General features: G+C 37.3%; 1 protein-coding gene across 24 annotated transcripts in view; it reads left to right on the top strand.

Moving 5' to 3' along the window:
- Window positions 1-1,478: 1,478 nt before the first annotated feature.
- The window catches only part of SNAP91 (synaptosome associated protein 91), a 147,579-nt gene continuing 126,125 nt past the window's right edge, over window positions 1,479-22,932 (top strand). For all 24 annotated transcript variants that reach the window (XM_063097864.1, XM_063097862.1, XM_063097860.1 and 21 more), the window contains exon 1: window positions 1,479-1,608. In XM_063097864.1, coding sequence (XP_062953934.1) covers window positions 1,479-1,608 — 130 coding nt within the window. The remainder of the gene's footprint in view (window positions 1,609-22,932) is intronic.

The raw sequence follows: 22,932 nt of genomic DNA, 5'->3' as shown, positions 1-22,932 counted from the left end.
GCAGGTGTGCGCGGTGCGTGCGCACCGGGTGCATGCGGCGTGCGGGGCCGGCGGGTGGAGGGGCTGGCGGGCGGCTAGCGGCCTGCCTGTCTCCCCACCGCCCTCTTCTGTTCTCGCGCTCGCCGGGGATGCTCGTGCGCGGCGCCCCCTCGCCTTTAAGCTCGCAGCCCCGGGGCGCAGCGTGTGTGTGTAGCTGGGAGGGGACCGCGAGGCGCTCCGCAGAGGGCTGGCTCGGGTTTGTCCGCCGCCGTCACCTGACTCTTCGGAGGAGCCACAGCTGAGGTGGGGGCGGGGATGGGGACGCAGCGCGGAGCGCTAGAGAGACGCGGCGGCGCTGGCGGAGGAGGTGGCGACGGGCGGGTACTGGCTCTTGCGGCCACCGGCGGCTGGCGCAGGGACGGCGGAGCTGAGGGTGGGGGCCTGGCCAGGGCTGGAGGCATCGCGCCCCGGGGCACCGGGTCCGCGCGCGGCCGTACACACCCACCCGGCGCGGCTTCCCTCAGCGGCCCAGGCTCTGCTCATCCTGCGGCAGGTGGCGCCGCTCCCGAGGCCGGGTGAGTACCCGCCGCCGGGTCTCGGCCCCCTCCCCCGCGCTAGGACGGCGCGGGGATCCGGAGAGGATAATCCTAGGGCGCGGAGAAGGGCAGCGACTGGGTGACAGCTCCGCGGCGCGCTCGAGGGCGGGCTGGGGGCTGGGCTGGGCTGTCAGCCCGGCTCTGCTCCAAAGCCTGGAAGGGTGAGGCGCTCAGAGACTCTGGCGCCTCCGCAGAACCCCCTGAGGCCCTTGCGGCGGGGATTTGGAGACGGGGGGAAGAGGGCCGGGCGAAGGGCCTCGGTGGGGCTTTGAAGGCGGCGGTTAGGAAGGAAGGGGAGGCGAGGGCATAACATGGCGCAATGCCATGTAGGATAATCTCCACCGCGACCGAGGGAGGACGAGCCCATTGCTGCTGCAGCACAAGGAGGAGGAGGCAGGCGGCCAGGGCTTGGGTATCCGATTCATTCTCCGAAGCCTGCGGGCTGCTAGGAGGAAACGCTGCGGCGGCGGGGAGGTGGGCACCCGGTGGGCGCGGCGCCCGGGTAATAACCCCAACGCACGCCGGGGCTAGTCGGGCACCCGAGGATCAGGTTGCAGGGAAGGTGCTGATTGACAGCGGGGCGCCCAAGGGGTGAGGCCGGCCGCATGCGGGGTGGGGATGGGGGTGTGGGGACGGTGTCACGATGCTGGGACTGGAGCCCGCGCTGGGGTTCCCTGACGGCCCTGCTCATGGCCTAGACCACCTGGAACGCGTCGCGGGAGCGGGGCTTGGTGCGTTGCTGGCCCCGAGGTGGTGCCAGGGCGGTGATGGAGGAAGAGAGAACTGTTATGCGCCTGGAGGAGGCAGTACCAGGGTGTTCAAAGGGTAGGGTCTCCGGGTTAAAGTGGGACCATCTCCTCTTCTTTCCCGCAGAAGAGGAGACGGTAGACGCTGCCGGAGAAGATGTCGGGCCAAACGCTCACAGATCGGATCGCCGCCGCTCAGTACAGCGTGACAGGCTCTGCTGTAGCAAGAGCGGTCTGCAAAGCCACCACTCATGAAGTGATGGGCCCCAAGAAAAAGCACCTGGACTGTAAGCATCTTTTTATATAAGTGGGCCATGCGCACGGCCAAGACCTGGGATGCTGGTAACGCGGCCTGGGCTCCCTGTGGATAATGCTGTGGCCTTTGGAACTCCCAGCCAGGTTGACCCTGAGCTTGACATCTCCAACTGTGGAAGTGTCGCCTTGGGTCAGCCCTGAAGCCTTGCCTTTTGAGCCATATTTTCCTCCTTTTAACCTCCAAGGTCTTGGAGGAGGGAAAAATATAATATGAGTATATTATATTGTATATAAAATAAGATGCCAAGAAATTGTACACTCTGGATTAAGTGCTTTTCTCCCCCCTTTTTTTTCTTTCTCTGCCACCTTAGAGAAAATCAGGGGTTGCAAAGTCAAAACAAAACAAAACAAAAGGTGGATTCACAGAAGGTCAATGTTACCCTAGGTGTTTTCTAAATGCGTTTTGGATAGTTCTAAAATAATATATTTTTTAGTGTTGCTGCTGAGGTTTTGTGTGTGAGTGTGGGTGTGTGTGACTGTGTGTCATATGTCACTACACCAAACTGAAATAGATTCAAGCTATTGAATGAGGAAATTGTACTTCATAGATAATGGTGATTTCATTTTACACATACTGCTCCACTTCTTTGTCCCATTCTCAGAAAATGTTGGGTGGAATGACCATGCTGTGGTCACAAAATGGATGTACCCTCCTGGCCTTTGAGATGGTGCAGTTTTAGATGAAAACATTTAATTTGTAATATCTTTTATATTGGTTATTTTGTGGGGAAAAAAACTTCATTCTAGTTTGTAATTTATCTTTCTGAAATGTTTCATTTGATTAACATAGTAAATCTTTTGTTACTAAAGAGTTAAGAGGGCACAGAAAAAGACTTTCACCTGCTTTGGGTAATGAAACTCCTCATAAGTAAGGCTACATCAGAATATATTCTGCAGATCTATTCAGTCCTTTTGACCTGCTTAGGATCTTCTGTCCTGTTACGATGTTCATTGGTATAGATTGGTGTTGGCATGAGAGACACAGGTATAGCCATACCTATCTCCCCATCTGGCTTCCTTTGCCCATTTTCTGGTGTTCTTTTGCCTCAGGCCTTCCCCCACTGTCTCCGTTGTGCAGCTGAGAAAATGGCAGTAGTATTAGAACTGACTCTAGCCCTATTGTCTGTATAAGCAGAGCTTGATGAAGCTTACAGCTGGACATTGTAAGAGTTGTCCAGCCTTGCAAACTTGTTGTCTCATAGAATTGAATAATTTTGTTTCTGGAAGCTCATCTGAGGGGAAAATACAATTATGCCTTTCCTCAGAGAATGTTTAACAAAATTTATTGGTTATAGTATCATATGTTACATATACAGTACAGAATGAGAGAGGTCACCAGGGCCAGGCACCTAACAGAAGTGAGAATTGTAAATTCATGACTAGCTCATTTTGCTGCAGCATGCATGCTGAATCATTTTGCCAACTTTACATCAGTTTCCCCAACTCTGGAAGTATGATTCGTGTCTTAAAGCTGTATGTCATTCTAGAAAATCCTTATAATAAAAAAGGTATATATTATGGATTTGCTATGCTGATCTATCATGAAGATGATAAATCAGTGTATCAATATATTTCAGAGAACATTCAAAGGTTTTTGCATTTCATTAAAACATTATTCAGATAAATGTAGACTTTCCAGATCTAAATATTTAGTCATCATAGTCTTTTGGATCTGGAAAAGTCTTTTAAAAAATTTGAAGGTGGGAGATTTTCCAGTATCTCCAGCATATATTAGTGAGTGAGGTGATTTTTGAAGATGTGGAACATAGGGGTAAGATTTCATGTTAAAAGAAAGTAGCTGAAATAGGAATTGGTGTTGAATTATTAATATGAATAATCATAAGAGCTAAAAATTTATTGAGCAATTTCTATATCCCAGGCACTTAGTTTTACATTATTATATGTCACCACTTAATAGGCTCAGGGAAGGTAATTAACTTTCATAGCTTTTAACCACTGTGATAAACTGCCATTTATAGATTATTTACTAATATTATCTATTGGGGGGGCAGGGAGAAGGAACCATATTAGCTTAAATGGTCTGATCTCCAAAACACTCTCCCTGCTTGTGTGGCTTTGTGTGAAATTAAGTATCACAAGGCACACACATATTGTAATCTCTGTGATATCAAAGAAAACTTTGCAAAAACCAAGTACTGAGGAGTATTGGTTAGTGGCTTTTCTTTTTATATTTTACCTTTCCCATAAAACATAAATTATCTTCAACTTAAAACTAACGTTTGGGTGGAATTTGAAATAATAGGTATTACACTACTAATATGTCCTTTTCTAAGAAAAGATGATATGGAAAATATGAATGTAAAAATTGTTATATGTATATGCACTATAAAAGGACATCTTTGCTCAGAATTTCTTGTGAATTTCCTTTAAAAATCAGTAGATTACCTCAGTAATTTTCAGAGGTTTTCAGTAACATACCATTTATAAAAGTGAATCATACTTGTTATTAAAACATGCAAGTACATAATCAAGTTTCTCTATAGTCACTGAAGCAGTCTTAAGTAGTCAATGTTTTAGTTTTGAAAATATTAAATATTGGTTGGAAGGAAAAGAGCACAAAATGTAGTTTGATTTTTATATAACTTTTTAGTTAGGGGTTTAGATTGGAAGATTATAAGATCAGAGTTTATGGTTCTGTGATTGTTTTTAAGCTATTGGATTAATTTGGCTCAAAATCTTTATGAAATATGTATTTAATATTATTTAGAGTACTGGTTTAAAAGATCATTTTAAAAAATTTTTTCATTTTTTAAAAATTATTGATGCTAAGTATGGTGATTTATAAAACAGTGCTTAATGGTATATGATTTACACATTTAAAGAAATGGTCTGTTAACATCTGGGGGCAGAATTACATATAGTGAAAAGGTGGAGATAAAGAAACTCAATTACATGTATTTCCATATATATTTTTCCTTTTTTTCCCCAATAACAATATGTTTCTTGAAGGAAAAACATATTCAGAAAACCATCACCTTAATCAGCAGTTATATATTAAATTTAAAGGATATGGTAAGCCTTAATAATCTAAATAAGGATTACATTTTTACAGTACTTTCGGATTATGTAAAACTTTTATTCCATACCTACCCTACTATAATAATGTCACCCTTTGCACATGAAAATTAAACACCTAATCAGTATTAATTTGACATTGATTTTGGGGGTCCATCTGTACATCATTGTTTCCTTTCCCTTGTAACTTTCTATACCTATTTGATAGCATATAAGGCATCCAGGACTCAACAAGTATTCTTCTTCTTGGTTACAACTGTTTTACACTTCAGTGAGTTTTTCTTTTCTGTTTTGTAGTTGATGGCCTAAAGAATAGCCCAAATCAAATAATAAAGTAAAAAGATCCAGTAGGGCACCCAGTACCTACTCAACACAGTGTGTCAAGGTTGAACAAAAAACTAGAGTAACATCTACATGGGAAAATTGGATCGTTTTGCAGCCCTGGTATAAGATTTATTTCAGTTAATAGTGCTTATGATGCTATATATATGCTACATTGTTATAGTACCCTATTTAAGATCACCAAAATTCAAACTTACACATTACTATTAACATCAAACAAAACTTATGAAAAACCAATTTGGTTATCAGAAATCCTATTTTCCCCCCATATTTCTGAGGGTTTTTTTTTTTAACAGTGAGCTTATTTGACATGAAAAGCAAGTGCTTCAAGTTCTGAATCTCATGTTTGAGAGATACTAGAATTTTATTAATGATTCTGTTCCTCCCAAATTAAGAAAAAATAAGAATGTATTTCTTATAAGAATATCTGGTAAAGGTAGTAGGAGATATGGACTGTGTTTTGATTCAAGGCAAATATTGGCAAATTACAACAAAATTCCTGCTGCTTTAATTTTATTCATAAAATAGCTGCAAAGAGGGAGAGAACATACCTAGGGATACAAAGTGGAGTGGGGAAAGGGGGATGGGGAAGGAGGTCGGGGATACTTGGGGGGATAATTGGGCGGGGGACACAGGGTATAATCACAATTTGTGGTAATGGGCATGCTGCCAGTATGGATCTGGCCATCACATCTTAGGCATGAGTGGTGACAATTTGCCTTGTATCCCATGAATATTCATAACCAATAAAAAAAATTCTGAGCAGTAAAAAAAAATTTTTTTTAAATAATTTAAGATTAAAAAATAAATAATAGCTACAAAAAAGTAAGAAATTTTGTGAGTAAAAATAAAATGAAAAATTAAACCTGAAAGTGTATTTCCTTTACATAAACTTGCTTAGTACATATAAAATGGATTTCGATTTATAGAAATGCCATTTGCACACTAATTCAGTGTATACCACATATTTATATCTATGATAACAGGGTTTTCTATAGTGCTGAAATATCCAAAAAGTAAGCAAAGCTTACTGAATAAAATTAAGTAGAACAATATATAAAAGATTACTGAACACTAAGGTAACTTTCATTATGAGAAGTACATATACTAACTTACTGTAAATACATTTTACTTTGATTCCAATTGCCCTCATTTAACTGATGTCATTGTCTAAACACACCCTCTCATTTTCCAATACCTGGGAACACTTTGTTCCTTCTCTTTGATCACCAATAGACCCAGCCCAAGTGTGGAGATAGTTTAGAACAGACTATATTATTTTTTTAGGCTGTCAAGAAGAGACAGGAGAAATATGCTTCTGAAAAGTAATAATCTGATTATCATTCATACCATAAATATGTGAAGGGTCCAATCTGTGCAGTCCTGTGACATTCTCAGATGATGCTCAGTATACTAGGAGTAGACAAAATAGGTCATTTGTTGTTCAGGGTTGGCAGGAGCAGGAGAAGCAGAAGAGTGGCAAAGAGGTAAGAGGAGGGAGTGTGTTTTAGAAATAACTCAAAAATAATTAAACAGGCTTTGTGTCAGCTCGTGGAAGGAAAAGGATTTTTTTTTCTGGATCTTTTTACTTTCTCCTTTTTTAGAGGAATCTTTTTTATGGTATAATGTTAAATATATTTGGGTCACTTTAGATTTTTTTTTCCCTTTTGGTGATTAATGTGACTAGCAGATACTTTCTTAGAACGAATATAAAATTGGCAATGCAAATTGATTTTCTAAAAGTTGCTTTAGTGATTTGAAAAATGTGTATATGTAAGAATATGTTAAAAATTATGTATTTAGTTGGTAAATTTGTATCTTAAGTGCAATATCATAACTTGTATCATTTTGGGTTAAAATCTAGATATTTGGTACATTGCCACCTTAGTTTTAATGTTTAATAAATGACTGCTAAAAACTTATGTGCAATTTAATCTGTGTGCTTAGTTGCCATGGATTCTCTCTTAGCTTTTCACAAATACATATCCTTCAAATATCTTACCTCCTCCCTTCAGATTGGTTGATGCTGGGATAGGGTGTTCTTCAGAGCCTATCTTGGTTTCAATAACTTGGCAAAGAAGGTCGGAAGTAACATATAACCCTATTCCCTAAGGATTGAGAATGCTTTCCTTACAGAGTTGCATTTTAGGTGACTCAACTGCTGAGCCAGCATATACTGAGAGAGCTTTCAAATAAAATCATAGTGCATTTACATCATTTGAAAAGCCATATTTCTTGCCATTAACAATATGTTCTTCAGTTTCTTTCTTTTTTTTTTTTTATAAATTTGTCTATCTTTTTAGAGAAATGTATTGTTTGTTTGTGAAGGGAAATGTTTTTTCTTAGGCATTTATGTAATGTTGTAGTTGCTCTGTTTTTTTGTTTTTTCTTCTCATAACGAGGAGAATAGTTAAATGACATACCTGAGTGTTAATTGCATGATGACCTATGCATAAGAAATGATAAAAATGATGGACTCTTCCCTGGAGCAGTTGGGTGACAGCAAAATAAACTGCAGAGAGAATGGTACCCTGAAGCCCACACGGTCTTTCTGTAGCTGTTTTCCTGCTATCTCTTTGTTTGTCCCAGGTGTTTGAGGACCTCCCCCTGCCCCTATCCCAGTGTGTATGTAAGGTTTCTTTATTATGCATCTTTAAGGAGGATCTACTGTCTTCTGAAGGATTTCGAGATGTGCCATTCCTGGCTACTCGGGAGAGAGAGAAGCTAGATCTTTGCCTACTTTTGTAGTTTTGTTCTTTTGACCTGACCATTTGACTATTTTCCTAAGATTAGCACTTTTGTTTTAAATTATAACTCTCCTCCTTTCTACGTGAGTTATTCTGTCATCCGTATGTTTAACCTTTCCTTCTATCTCTTACACACATTTTCAAGTATCTCTATTTAAAACGAACAAAACTGCCCACACAACTCTCCTTGGACTCTGTGACCTCTTCCAGCAACCAACATGTCATCCCTTGCTTTTTTCCCACAGCCAAGCTTCTTGAACTAGTGATAACTCACCATCCCAAAGAAAACAGACACAACTCCACCCCTCTTTGGATATTCTGTGTCTTTTTTTTTTTCCTCTGTGTCTTTGATTAACTTAATTCATGCATGAAATGTTCGAATTGCTTTTGGGTGCCAGGAATTGCCTACTCAGTTGTTCAAGCCACTAACTTGAGAGTTATCCCTCAACTGGCAAATCCAGTGGATGATCAATTATTTTAAAACTCCCTGAAATCTTACTCTTTAGCTGTCTTCTGCCTTGGTTTATATCAGTAATAAACCACATCTGTAAAATGAAGATTAATAGTACCTACCTCACTTTTGGTAACAATGAGTGAGATAATGCATGTAAAATACTTAGCCCAGAACTTGACACACATATATACAATAACGACCAGGTATTACTACAACTATTACTGCTAACCATTACTAGTACAATTGCTGCTGTTGCTACTATTGCTACTACTATTACCATTACTACTTCTGCCACCACAATAACAATTGCATATATATCCTTAGTGATTTGACTTTTACTTCTTCTCTATGCTTGTTTTTGTCCCCTCCTTTAATTGTGTCAGTTTTTACTTGAACTTTTACCTTCTATAGTTTGAAGATATATACTACTTCTATTCTCTTAGTAATTACCCTTAAATATTTAATATGAAAACTTAAGGTCTAAAGTAGATCAGTATCTCTTTTTTTTCCCCCAGAGAAGGAAAATTTAGAAACCTTAGCTACACTTCTGATTTACATGCTACTATTGCCCAATGTTTTAACATTGGAAAAATGTTTGAAAAAATGTTTTTTGTACCCACTTCTGTCTTACATGCTATTATCGCCCAATGTTTTAGTTCCACTGCAGTTTTAACCCCCAAAGCTAGACATTATTACTTGATACAGGCAATGTTTATTTAGATACATCCACCTCGTAATTGACTTCTTTTCTCACCATTCCTTCATTATGTCTAAGATTTTCTTGAACTATATCCTTCTGAAGCACCTTCAGTGAGGCTCTTTACTAGTAAACTGTTTTTATTTGTCTAAAAAAAATCTTTATTTTATTGATGATTTTGAAGGGTGGCATATCTGGATGTACAATTCTAAAATGACAGTTATCTTTCCTTTGAAGATAATATTTCACTCATTTCACTTCCACTGTTGGTCTTAAGAATTCATCTATCAGTCTACCTGGCTTTAGATAATCCTTTTGGTTTCATGGCTGCTTTTAAAGTCTTCTGTTTATCTTGTCCTTTTCTAGTATATGAGTGTGAAGATGTGGCTTTCCTTTTGTTTATCCTATTTGGAACTTGTTTGGTTTCCTGAGTCCAAGAATTATCATTGATTGTTGCCTACACCCATTCTCTTTCTTCTCCTGTCCTTCAAATATGATTAGATATATGTTAGTCTTTATTACATCCTTATATCTCTAAATGTACCTTTAATAGTTGCTCATGCTTTCTTTTCTGTTCAGCATGCTTTGTTTTCAGATGTCTTTCAGCTCATTAATTCTCTCTTTAGCTGTGTCTTGTCTGCTTTTATATAAGCTTCGTTTTAAATTTTATTCATTTATTTTTTCATTTTTGAATTTTTTCAAATTTGCCCCCCTTTTGGATAATGTATGTTTCTTGCTTACATTTTTGAGTTCCTCTATTATTTCTTTACCATTTTAAACAAAACTAATTTTATATTCTTTATCTCATAGAGCCATTATATGAAGTTCTATTTCTGCTGCTGTTTTTGCCTTATCCTCAATAATGATGTTTTTTCATATGCCTTGTAATTTTAGACTATGAGGTCATGTTGGCTAGGACTTCGTCTGTGAGAATCCTGGGAAGCACAGGGTTACCTAGAGAGAGTTGTGTTTGCTTCAGATAGGCCCTGTAGGTGCTACCATCCTGCAGCACCTGAGGTTGCTTTCTGCTCTTGGAGCTTCCCATTTAGTTTAGGTCCAGGTCTATAATCCTTTTCCATAACTTGAAAATCCAAAAAGCTCAGGAAATCAAAATTCTTTTTGTAAATCATTCGGTGGCAAAAGTTGACCTGAGATCGTCTTTATACTACCTATAGGTAGGTTCATATGTTGAACTACAGAAATATTATATTATGGTATACTGCCCAGACTATACCATGGTGTTACTTAATATATGCTGTATGCACAATAATACTCCCATAGAACCTGAAAAATTGTGAATTCTGAAACATATATGGCCCTAAGGGTCTTAGATATTGGAGGGTGGATCTGTACTATAAATTTGAATCACCAACTTGGACAAGAAGAAAGCTATAGCTACAAATGCCCCAAAGATTTATTTCTCCCTCATCTACGCAGAGCCTAGGGTAAATGGGATTTCTCTGTTGTGTCCTTTTGCTGGAAGATATTCTTTTTTTTTCTTTTTGACCGGTAAGGGGACCGCAACACTTGGCCTGGTGTTGCCTGCACCACGCTCAGCCAGTGAGCGCACTGGCCACCCCCATATAGGATCCAAACCCGCGGCCTCAGTACTACCAGCACTACACTCTCCCGAGTGAGCCACGGGGCCAGCCCGGAAGATATCTTTTTAATTTTTTTTCTCCTAATTTTACTAAGGGAGTATCTGTGGCAGGATCCCAGCTTTATGGGGAGGGGGGTCTTAGTTTCAACTAGTCACCTTGTTTATTCCCAAAGTCCTTGTCACCTGTTCCCCACAATCTAAGCCTCTAGGCCACTCAGATTAACACATACCTTGAGGCCAGCCTTCTCTTCAGTATTACTTTACTGTGTGGTTTTCTGCAACTTCTTTTTTGGCCCTGAGGATTGCTTTTACTTTCTTGTGAGTTTGGCCAAGTGGGTGAATGGATGCCTGAAATATTTATCTAGGTTATCAGGTGTTTTTTTTTTTTCCTTGACAGTTTACATGTATGGTAGAAATGGAACCAACCTGTTTTCCTATTCTTTTTTCTTGCCTACACACACACACATACATACATATACTATAGTTCATTCCTGAGCTACTCTGAAATTCATTAGACTATACAATACACTGCTTTTGGGTCTTTGCACATGCTGTTTCTGTATTTTAATATATTTTTAAAATCTCATTTGTAAAACCTAGCTTTAAGCATTACTTCTGAGTTCTTAGATGGTCCCCTGTGTGTGTATCCCTGTCATATCACTCACAAAGCTGTGGTGAGATTCTGTTTAGTGGTTTTAGTGGTTTTTTTCCTTCCTCTAGTCTGCAGTTTCTTTGAGGTTGCCTTATTCCTAACACCAAACATAACATGGTAGCGGGTTTTGGTAAATATTTGCTGAGTGACTTTTTATTACATACTTTGTATTTCCCATTCTCTCAAAAGATTATAAAAGCAATAGAAGTGTAACATTGGAAGAAAACAAATAAAAAAACATTAAATTGCTTAATGTAAATAGTTAATGTGTATCTCCTTACAGCCTCTCAACACTTGCATTCTTGTGATATGATAGAAACTTAATTAGGGAAAAATTATAACCTTGATATGGAAAGTCAGAACAATGAGCAAGTTGGTAAATTGGACAAAATGTTAGATTTTTAACAATTATATCTATAATTTTTTGGTTGTGGATTTAAAGCAAATGTGTACTTCTCTTGGTGTAGATCATTAATGATTAGACATTAGATGACTAAGCACTAATATTAGAGAAAAATTCTTAAACAGCATTTTGTATGTGTATATGTGTATACCCATTTTCTTTAGTTTGTTTTGAGTTGGATACAGTTGGGTAGCATTACTTTTCTTTTTTTCTTTTTTTTACCATGCTGAAAAATCTGCTTTTCAAAAACATATATATATTTATTTTAATTGAAATATCATAATGGTATATTCTTACAGGGTACAATCTGATGCTTGATGCACATATATGTTGTAAAATGATTGGGTCAAGGTAGTTAATGTCCCAGTCACCTCATGTATTTATCATTTCTTTGTGGTGAAAACATTCAAAAGCCTCTCCTTTAGCTATTATGTAATATACAAAAGTTAACTGTTAACCATAGTCACCCTACTGTGCAAGAGAACATCAGAACTTATTCTTCCTATCCAACTGGATTTTGTACCAGCCTCTCCCTGTTTTCCCTTCCCTCCATCCCCCCTCCAGTCTCTGGTAACTATTGCTCTACTCTCTGCATCTATAATATCCACATTTCTTTCTTTCTTTTTTTTTTTTTTAGATTCCACATATGAGTGAGATCATGTATTTGTCTTTCTATGCCTGGCTATCTTCACTTAACATAATGCACTCCAATTCCATCCATATTGCCACAAATGACAGGATTTCTTTCTTTTTTATAGCTGAATGGTATTCCATTGTGTATATATGCCACATTTTTTAATCCATTCATCCATTGTTGGACACTTAGGTTGATTCCATCTCTTGGCTACTGTAAATTGTGCTGTGATAAACATGGGAGTGCAGATATCTCTTTGAGATACTGACATCATTTCGTTTGGGTTTATACCCAGTAGTGGGATTACTGGATCATATGGTAGTTCTATTTTTAATTTTTTAAGAAACCTCTGTACTCTTTTCCATAATAGCTGTACCAGTTTACACTCCCACCAACAGTGTGCAAGTGTTTCCTTTTCTCTACATCCTCATCAACACTTGTTTTCTTTTGTCTTTTTGATAATGGCCATTCGAACTGGAATGATCTTGGTATCTCATTGTTTTGATTTGTGTTTTCCTGATGATTAGTGATGTTCAGCATTTTTTCATATGCGTATTGGCCATTTGTATGTCTTGTTTTGAGAAATGTCTATTGAGATCCTTTGCCCCTTTCTCATTGAGCTATTTGTTTTTTTGCTATTGAGTTGCTTAAGTTCCTTATGTGTTCTTGATATTAACCCCTGTCAGATATATAGTTTGCAAATATTTTTCTCATTCTGTAGGTGGTCTCATCACTCTATTAACAGTTTCCTTTGTGCAAAAGCTTTTTAGTTAGATGTAATCCCATTTGTCTATTTTTGCTATTATTACTTGTGCTTTTGTAGTCTTATTTTAAAAATCCTTGGCCAGCCACATGTCTTAGATCATTTCCTGTATGTTTTCTTCTAGTAGTTTCATAGTTTCAGGTTCTACATTTAAATCTTTAATTCATTTTGAGTTAATTTTTGTATATGGTAAGAGGTAGGGGTTTAGAAGAGACTGTCTCTTTCCCAATATGTATTCTTGGCATCTTAGTCAAAGATCAGTTGGCTGGAGGTACATGAATTTATTCTGGGCTCTGTTATGTCCCATTTGTCTATGTGTCTGTTTTTATGCCAGTACCATGCTGTTTTAGTTACTATACCTTTGTAGTATAATTTGAAGTCAGGTAGTGAGATGTCTCCAGCTTTGCTCATTTTTCATAGGATTGCTTTGACCATTCAGGGTCTGTTTTGGTTCCACATTAATTTTAGGCTTGTTTTTTCTATTTCTGTGAAGAATGTCATTGGTATTTTAATAGGAATTGCATTAATCTGAAGATCACTTTGGGTAGAATGGTCATTTTAACATTAATTCTTCCAATCCATGAAAATGAGATATCTTTCTATTTATTTGTTTCCTCTTCAATTTCTTTCTTCAGGGTCTTATAGTTTTCATTGTAGAAGTTTTTCACCTCCTTGATTAAGATTATTCCTTAAGTATCTTAATTTTTGTAGTTATTGTAAAAGAATTGTTTTCTTGATTTCTTTTTCAGATATTTTGCTATTCATATATAGAAAGGGTGGCATTGCTTTTTAATGTCCATTTTATAATTCATAAGTACATACATTATGCATGGTAACAATAGTTATAAAAGAAAAGCATAATTTCAGAAGCAGCTACATACTCTCAATTTTCCCTGAAATTATATATTCACTAACATGATAATATTACTATTAACAACTTCAGGATTTTAGAAAAGCAGTGAGGAAAGGGGACAAACTTGCCGTAAAACTTGGGATTCATTTGTAAAGAGAACAATAAATGTCAACCTATTTAATTTTGTTTTCAATGACCTATCTGGAAAAATTAGAAATTACATTCAGTGCTGAGGCTTTCTGTAGCTTATTAAGCACAGTCCCATTATTTATTCATTTAAAAATTATTTGATGTATATTTTGCAAATATTTTCTCCCACTCTTTTGGTTGTCTTTTAACTCTGTTAATTGTTTCTTTTGCTCTGCAGAAGCTTTTTAGTTTGATATAATCCCATTTGTTTATTTTTCCTTTGGTTGCCTGTGCTTTTGGGGTCGTATTCATGAAGTCTGTGCCCAGTCCTATTTCCTGAAGTGTTTCTCCTATGTTTTCTTTAAGAAGTTTTATTGTTTCAGGGTGTATATTTAAATCCTTAATCCATTTTGAGTTGATTTTAGTATACGGTGAGAGGTATGGATCTAGTTTCATTCTCCTGCATATGGATATCCAGTTATCCCAGCACCATTTGCTATATAAGGAACTCAAACAACTTTACAAGAAGAAAACAAGCAACCCAATTAAAAAATGGGCAAAAGAGCTAAGTAGGCATTTCTCTAAGGAAGATATACAAATGGCCAACAGACATATGAAAAAATGCTCAACATCACTCAGCATCCGGGAAATGCAAATCAGAACCACACTGAGATACCATCTAACCCCAGTTAGGATGGCTAAAATCCAAAAGACTCTGAACGATAAATGCTGGCGAGGTTGCGGAGAAAAAGGAACTCTCATACATTGTTGGTGGGACTGCAAAATGGTGCAGCCTCTATGGAAAATGGTATGGAGTTTCCTCAAGCAATTGCAGATAGATCTACCATACAACCCAGCTATCCCACTGTTGGGAATATACCCAGAGGAATGGAAATCATCAAGTCGAAGGTATACCTGTTCCCCAATGTTCATCGCAGCACTCTTTACAATAGCCAAGAGTTGGAACCAGCCCAAATGTCCATCATCAGATGAGTGGATACGGAAAATGTGGTACATCTACACAATGGAATACTACTCAGCTATAAAAACGAATGAAATACTGCCATTTGCAACAACATGGATGGACCTTGAGAGAATTATATTAAGTGAAACAAGTCAGGCACAGAAAGAGAAATACCACATGTTCTCACTTATTGGTGGGAGCTAAAAATTAATATATAAATTCACACACACACACACACACACACAAAAAAAAAAAAAACGGGGGGAAGAAGATATAACAACCACAATTACTTGAAGTTGATACAACAAGCAAACAGAAAGGACATTGTTGGGGGGGGAGGGAGAAGGGAGGGAGGTTTTGGTGATGGGGAGCAATAATCAGCCACAATGTATATCGACAAAATAAAATTTAAAAATAAAAAAATAAAAATTATTTGAATATATACCAAATGCCAGGAATTGTTCCAGGAGACAGGGATACTATGGTGAACAAGATATACACAGCCCTTGTCATCAGAGAGCTTGTGACTTAGTTTCAACAGGAAGGTGAAGATTACAGTGGGGATAATATTGCAGAGGAAGTGATGTTTAAGCCCGGACTTGGAAAATAAATGGGACTTATATAGGTGAGGTATGGTCAAGGGCTGTTGTAGACTACTGTCTATGAAGAGGCTCAAAAGAACAAGGCACGGTTTAGGGATTCAAAGAAGTTGAGGGTTGCTGGAAGACTGAGTTTAGGAGGGCAGAGAATGTTGAGATGAGTTCTGAGTTGTGGATAGGGGCAGATCTAGAGGGTCTGCTAGGTTGAAGGGACTCTTAGAAGTTGTCTAACCTCTTCATTTTTACAGATGAGGAAGCTGAGTCCCAAACAGGCAAAATCCCACATTCTGTATGTGTTAATACTGAATAATTATTTTCTACCTGCCTTGAGCAGTTGCCTCATGTCATTGTTTTATTCACCTAGTTCTAATTGCTACATGTATGCCAGAAAATATTCTGTGTGTGTATGTATGTATGTATGTATGTATGTATGTATGTATGTATGTATGTATGTATGTATGTATGTGTTTGTATGTAGTCCAAATTCAAATTCACCATAAATACAACAGAACCCAGGACTCTTCTTACACAGTGGATAATCATGAAGCAGTCCCTGATGGAATTCCAGTACTCCTCCTGCTAGCCTGTCCTCTTCTTACCTGTTCCCTCTTCTTGTCTGTTGCATGGTTCTTGAGTCATGGTCCTGACACCAAAAAAGGCCTTCTATACTGTTGATGACAACACAGACACAGAAAAAGATTACGGACATATAATTTAGTTGAAAATCTTCTAAAAACTATATATTAAGCAAATTTTAATTTAAAATCATTTAGTTTGGTGACATAACTTATAACATACCTTAACAATCACCACTGACATAATAGAATTTTATAAATCTGGCTTCTTAGTTCTAAAAATCCAAAACAAAAAACAAAGATAAATTCCCCAAATCACTATATATATTTCACGTATCTAAGTATGTTCATGCTGTTCTTCACTGGGTTTGTTTGCTAGTGTGACAGCACTAAAAAAAAAAACTAAAGTTATTAAAACTTAGGTTAAGAAAATATCCAAGTGAAGAATTTTACCTTTCTCTTATTCTTTCCAAAGCCAATTGTTTTACATGACTGTTCTCTATTATTCTTTTCCTTAAGATAAACATTAAAAAGATATCAGGAAATATTCTATTGATTCTTCTTTGGAAGCTGAAATAGAATTTAAAAAAATCTTTCTCTAATCTCACTATTAGCCTGGTTATGTCAGTGTATAGCTTATTGCTATTTCATCTTCTAGCTAAATAATTCCATTGAACCATGGCTTATGTAGTTTTGTTGTGTTTTTTCCCTAACTCAACAAGGTTGCATTGTGTTCATGTTTTTCTGGACTCTTCATTAAGTACTTTAGCATTAAGTATTTCAACATTTTAACCTTCTGCTTTGGGCTACCCTTGAATGAGCATGAGTGTACCCATGGAGGGTTCCATGAGAGGCTCTCCTAGCAAGTGGGCTGATCCAACTGTTGTATCTCCTTACTGCTTTGTGGTTCCCTAGTTGTTTTTTTGTTTTGTTTTGTTTTGTTTTTTCCTACAATAATTTTCATCATGGTTTCAAAAGAGTCACTTAATTTTTAGTTATACTTTATTGCATTTTGTGAAGAACTGTGTGCTCTAGTAACATTTTGTGTCAAGGGTCTGTTCTTCATATATCTTAGTGGAATAGAGATTTGACTTTTGTCTTCATTGTGGATTATACTAGTCATTTCATGCGGTAGTGCTGTGAATTCAGAAAGAAGTGCTTTTTCAGTTCAGCTCAGCATTACTTTCTCAGGTGGAAAAAAAGAGTATGAATTAAGCACTCAATTGGTGGGAATGTAAATTGACATAAATACTTGGGAGGGCAGATTGGCAATATAGATCAAAACCCTTGAAAATCCTTTGACCCAGAAATTTGACTTCTTTTTCTCAGATAAATAATTGGAAAAATAGAGAAAACTATGCATTTGAGGGTGTTTGTTACAGCAATGTATATAGGGAAGTACAAAATTGAATACATCTAAATATTTTATTAAAAATTGATGGTGTATCCAAATAATGAGACACTGGGCAGCCTTGAAAAGTGAAGTGGTTAAAGTATATTTGATATGGAAAGACAATTTATGAGGTATGATCAAGTTATTATTATTTAAAAGTATATATGCTCATAAATACATATTTTGGAAGAATACATGCCAAAATGTTCTCTGTGGGTTGAAGAATTTTTGCTTTCTGCTTTATACCCATATTCGTCATGGCTGTTGTGTTTGCAGCTTACAGGAGTATAGATAAAACTAGCTTTGGCAGAAAGAGGAGCAGTTAGGCCCTTGTAACCAATATGAGGAAAAGTCAGGGATGAATTTGGTACTTGTTCAGGATTTTCTCTCCACTTCCTATTTCTCTTGTTTATAGTTCACAAAATAGTAATGAAGCACCTGCTTCATTCTTGCAGACTATCTCAATGAGTCTGGAAGCATAGTGAACTTAAAGCTTCCAGGCTGAAGTCATTACAGCCTCACTGAGAGAAATGGACTCTCTTCCTAGATCTAGAGTTTTACAAAATCATATGGAAGAATTCTGATATATTTAGTTCAGGTCATGGTTGACTCACGTACATGGCATGATACTATGATTGTCAGTCTCAACCAGAACTATCATTTGGGGAATCCAAAGATCTAGTGGTTTAATACAAGTTTTGTTTCTAGATGCTCATATTGCAGTCTGTTGTAGATGGTTTCTTCCATCTAGGGAATCCATCATCTAGGGCTACAGAGTCCTCTACTGGAGTCTGTGTATCTGGTTGACAGAGGAAGGAAGACAGAAAGGGAAGTGTTGCAGGGTAAGATTTAGGTCCCGGCTTGGATATCATTTCTACCTGTATTCCATTGGCAAGAACTCAGTTAATGGCCTCACCAAAATATAGGAGAAGCTGGGAGATGATGTCTAGCTGTGAACCCAGGAGGAGAAGAAAATGGGATGTGAGCACACAGCATTGACTCTACCTTGCCCATGGAAAAGAAATTGGATTATGGTTTGTCATCTATATCTTAAAAACACTTCTTTTGTATCACTGAAATCAGAGATTTCACAGCTATCATAGTATGATCATTAATATTTACAAATAAGCTAGCTACTGTTAATTTTTTTTTCAGTGAGGCCAGATGATTCTGAAAATGGATGACTAATGGCTAGCCAGTGGGCTCACTGCACATTCCTCTATCTTTGGCAGACATTGTGGATTGATTCTGGTACTCTATTCTGCAAAGCTATGATTTGGCCTCAGAGTACCTTGGATTGCATCTGTCAGTCATGGTTGACACTTAAGATGAAACAGATTTGCCATCCCTAGTCTAGGTAGTTTATCCACACTGGATACTAAGGCAAGTTGTTCACTGGATTTACATAGACACCCAGAACTGGAATTCAATGTGGATGCTTCCAAGCCCAGGATTCATCTGCCACTGGCCTTGTCCTTATAAGCTGGTAATTCACTGATTTGTGTAGTTAGGCCCTGAGGAGAAGTTCTTCCTCTTGATAAGAAAAGGTGGTGGTTCTTGATTTTATATTTTGCATCAGCAAAGACAGTTATAGCTGTGGTGAGACAGGGAAAGGATATTTTGAACTTTGCATTTAAAATTTAAAATTTCTCCAGGCATCAAGTCTGATATTAATCAATTGCCTTAAAATATGAGAAATGCAAAGCGTATTTGAATTTCAGCACCCAAAATTTTCTTTGACTTGCTATGTAGGTACCTACATGGATATAGTTTCTTTTTAAATTTAAGACAATTTTTGATGCCCTTCTTTGATATATAATGCATTAGTAGTATCTCTTTTCCTGTAAAATGTAAGTGAAGAAAAAATGGAGGGGCTTTTTAAGGTGAAGGAGAAGCTAACGTGTGAGCGCTTGCTGTTCCTGGCACACGTACACATGGATTGCTGTCATCCTCACAAGCCCCTGTGAAGTAAATACTCTTATCCCCACTTTACAGAGGAGGAAAACAAGGCCCAAGAAGGTTAAGGAACTCAGCCAAGGCCCCGGGGCTAATGAGGGGAGGAGTCAGGATTTCTTTAGGGGTCCTAACTGCAAGTCTCATGAGTTTTTTTCCTTTGCTTCATGTTTTTTGCATGTTGTCTGTCTCTAGTGTCACAAGTAGCAATAATCCAACACAAAAACAGTTAAAACAGTGTATGATTGTTTAGAGAGGAAAAAATGGAGTCTAAAGATAGTTCATTAGTTAATTAGCTACATGAGTAAAACCCCTGCAAAGGCCTGACTGGCTGATGGGAAAAAAGTGAAGGAGGGTGGATTCAAATGACTGTTCTTGAGCCAGTCTCACTCTTCATCAGTTATGTCTTTTGATGATTTGCTACTGAAGCATTTATTTTATTTTATTTATTTATTTATTTATTTTTTTAATTTTATTTTGTCGATATACATTGTGGCTGATTATTGCTCCCCATCACCAAAACCTCCCTCCCTTCTCCCTCCCCCCTCCCCCCCATCAATGTCCTTTCTGTTTGCTTGTCGTATCAACTTCAAGTAATTGTGGTTATTATATCTTCTTCCCCCCCCCCGGTGTGTGTGTGTGTGTGTGTGTGTGTGTGTGTGTGTGTGTGTGTGTGTGTGTGTGTGTGAATTTATATATTAATTTTTAGCTCCCACCAATAAGTGAGAACATGTGGTATTCTCTTTCTGTGCCTGACTTGTTTCACTTAATATAATTCTCTCGAGGTCCATCCATGTTGTTGCAAATGGCAGTATTTCATTCGTTTTTATAGCTGAGTAGTATTCCATTGTGTAGATGTACCACATTTTCCATATCCACTCTTCTGATGATGGACATTTGGGCTGTTTCCAACTCTTGGCTATTGTAAAGAGTGCTGCAATGAACATTGGGGAACTGATTTCCATTCCTCTGGATGAAGCATTTATTTTAACATACTTGTTAATTAAGGACTCAGAAGGTGTTGCAAGGTATAGGAGAAAGCACTGACTTGTGATCAGAGGACCTAGCATAATTCTAGGTTCTGTTGCTTTCTGGCTATGATCTTGGCCAGATTAATTTAATTTCTTTGGACCTCAATCTCCTCTTTTCTAAGGCATCAGAGGGTTATGGTGTTTAAATGATACATTTGTTAAAAATGGCAAAACAGTAACAATAATTTCAACCCTAAATTACTCTACAAATTATTGTTATTAGAGGAAAAAGCCTTTTGGGTCCCAAGTTATCTTCCTAGTATCTTGCAGGTACTATATGCAGTAATAAATATGCAAAAGACTCGCAGTCTGAACTGCTGTGTGCTTGTCTTTAGCATCTTCTTGAGAGATGATTTTAATCCTAGAACATATGAAAAGAGAATGGGGTGGTTAAACCTTCACAATACAGTTGCATAATTTTGTTTTTGTTAGTTGACAAATGTTCATACTAACTATAAAAATATGAATATAACTTAAGTGTGGTTAAAATTATCTCAAATCAAATACGAGTGACTTTGGAATGTCTTTTAGTATAGACTGTTGAGACTTGATGGTATAGGTTTAGACTTGATGGTATATGTTTAGCATTTTTTAGATATAATTTAAAACTTTTCAAATACAGAGGCTTTTAGTAAAAGAGTTATTCCTTCTTAAAGAAAAATAATGGTGTTTGTCCATTGAAGTGTTTAAGACACATAGGAAGTGATAAAGCTTAAATATATGGAGTGACTTTATCTATTATTGGGCCTGGGGTCTTCATGGTTAGCCTTTTATACTATTCTCAGGTTATAGTTGAAGATATAAATGGAAATGGAGAGACACTAAATATACTATTTTGCATTAAGCACGAATAAATAGCCATTGAAAAAAGATTTGTAAATATTTAGAACAAAGTTGACCTAACAGTGAAGTTAATTAAAAAATGATGATCAGTAGTTGTGGTGAATCTCAATTTACATTGTATATACTAATAGTGAAATATATTTGAAGGAAGGATTTTGACAATTTTTAGTGCTGATGAAAAGGAGAATAAAATTGAGTAGAACCATGTAACAAAATTTAGTCAATAAATGTTAAGGATACTGATGTTTATTGTTTGAAGACACTTTGAAAAGTCATTAATGGATAATTGAACCGTTTTAAATTTTACACGTACAAGTTTAGTCCTTATAGTTAACAGTAAGCTATGTAGTTGTGGTTAAGGATTTATAACATTTAATAAACTAATTGACCAGCTACAATATAACTTTAGGGAAGTTATAATTCATAGAGCTTGTCAAAATCTTAAGTAGTCATAATTGTGAGCTATTTTATTTTTCAATTTTTTTGTTGTTGTTTTGTTATGTATTTCTTAAAATTACCACATATAGCCAGCCTCTATTTAAAAGTGTGAAAAGGGCAAACATCTACCCTGACTTGGAAATATCATTTTTTTTTTAAAAATTTTATTTTGTCGATATACATTGTGGCTGATTATTGCTCCCCATCACCAAAACCTCCCTCCCTTCTCCCCCCCCCCAACAATGTCCTTTCTGTTTGCTTGTCATATCAACTTCAAGTAGTTGTGGTTGTTATATCTTCTTCCCCCCCCACCCCGGTTTTGTGTGTGTGTGTGTGTGTGTGTGTGTGTGTGTGTGAATTTATATATTAATTTTTAGCTCCCACCAATAAGTGAGAACATGTGGTATTTCTCTTTCTGTTCCTGACTTGTTTCACTTAATATAATTCTCTCAAGGTCCATCCATGTCGTTGCAAATGGCAGTATTTCATTCGTTTTTATAGCTGAGTAGTATTCCATTGTGTAGATGTACCACATTTTCCGTATCCACTCATTTGATGATGGATTATCATTTTTGAGTTAAATACTTAATCTTCAAAATCCAAGAATTCACTATCAGTAATCGAGCATTAGAATTGAAATGCATAAGAAATTGAATATTAGCAATGTCTACATGATAATGTGACTATATATATATATATATCAAATCTTGGTGATCTTATCTAAAATGGTGTTATATTGTAGTTTAAATAATTTTCTTTATATTATATGAAAGTTCTTAGAAATATTAATGCCTTTCCATAATAATTTAATAATTATTTTTAGACTGCTGGTTAATATGGGAACCAAACTAATACTGCCTACTTCACTTTTCTTAGATGTGAAAAGCAGAAGAAGTAAAGTTGAAGGGTGTTAAGGCATGAGATAGACAAGCAGAAATTGCCTAATTTATAAGACTCACCTGTCTCTCTTGAGCTAAAGATTCACTATTCCTGTTTCAAAACTCACTCCCATGAAAATGCATAAGATTTTGGTGCTGTTGCCCTTTCTTTCCTTGTTAGTGCATATGAATATAACCAACCAAACAAAACACTTGTTCAGTGCATCTGTTGTGTTAGCCAAGAACTGAGTATTTTATTATTAATGTGTAACTGAGCTGCATTGTTTTCTAGACCAACAAACCTTTCAACAA

This window comes from Cynocephalus volans, chromosome 5 (genome assembly GCF_027409185.1).
Source record: "Cynocephalus volans isolate mCynVol1 chromosome 5, mCynVol1.pri, whole genome shotgun sequence".
NCBI classification, from domain to species: Eukaryota; Metazoa; Chordata; class Mammalia; order Dermoptera; family Cynocephalidae; genus Cynocephalus; species Cynocephalus volans.
This window is presented reverse-complemented; position numbering and strand designations above follow the sequence as displayed.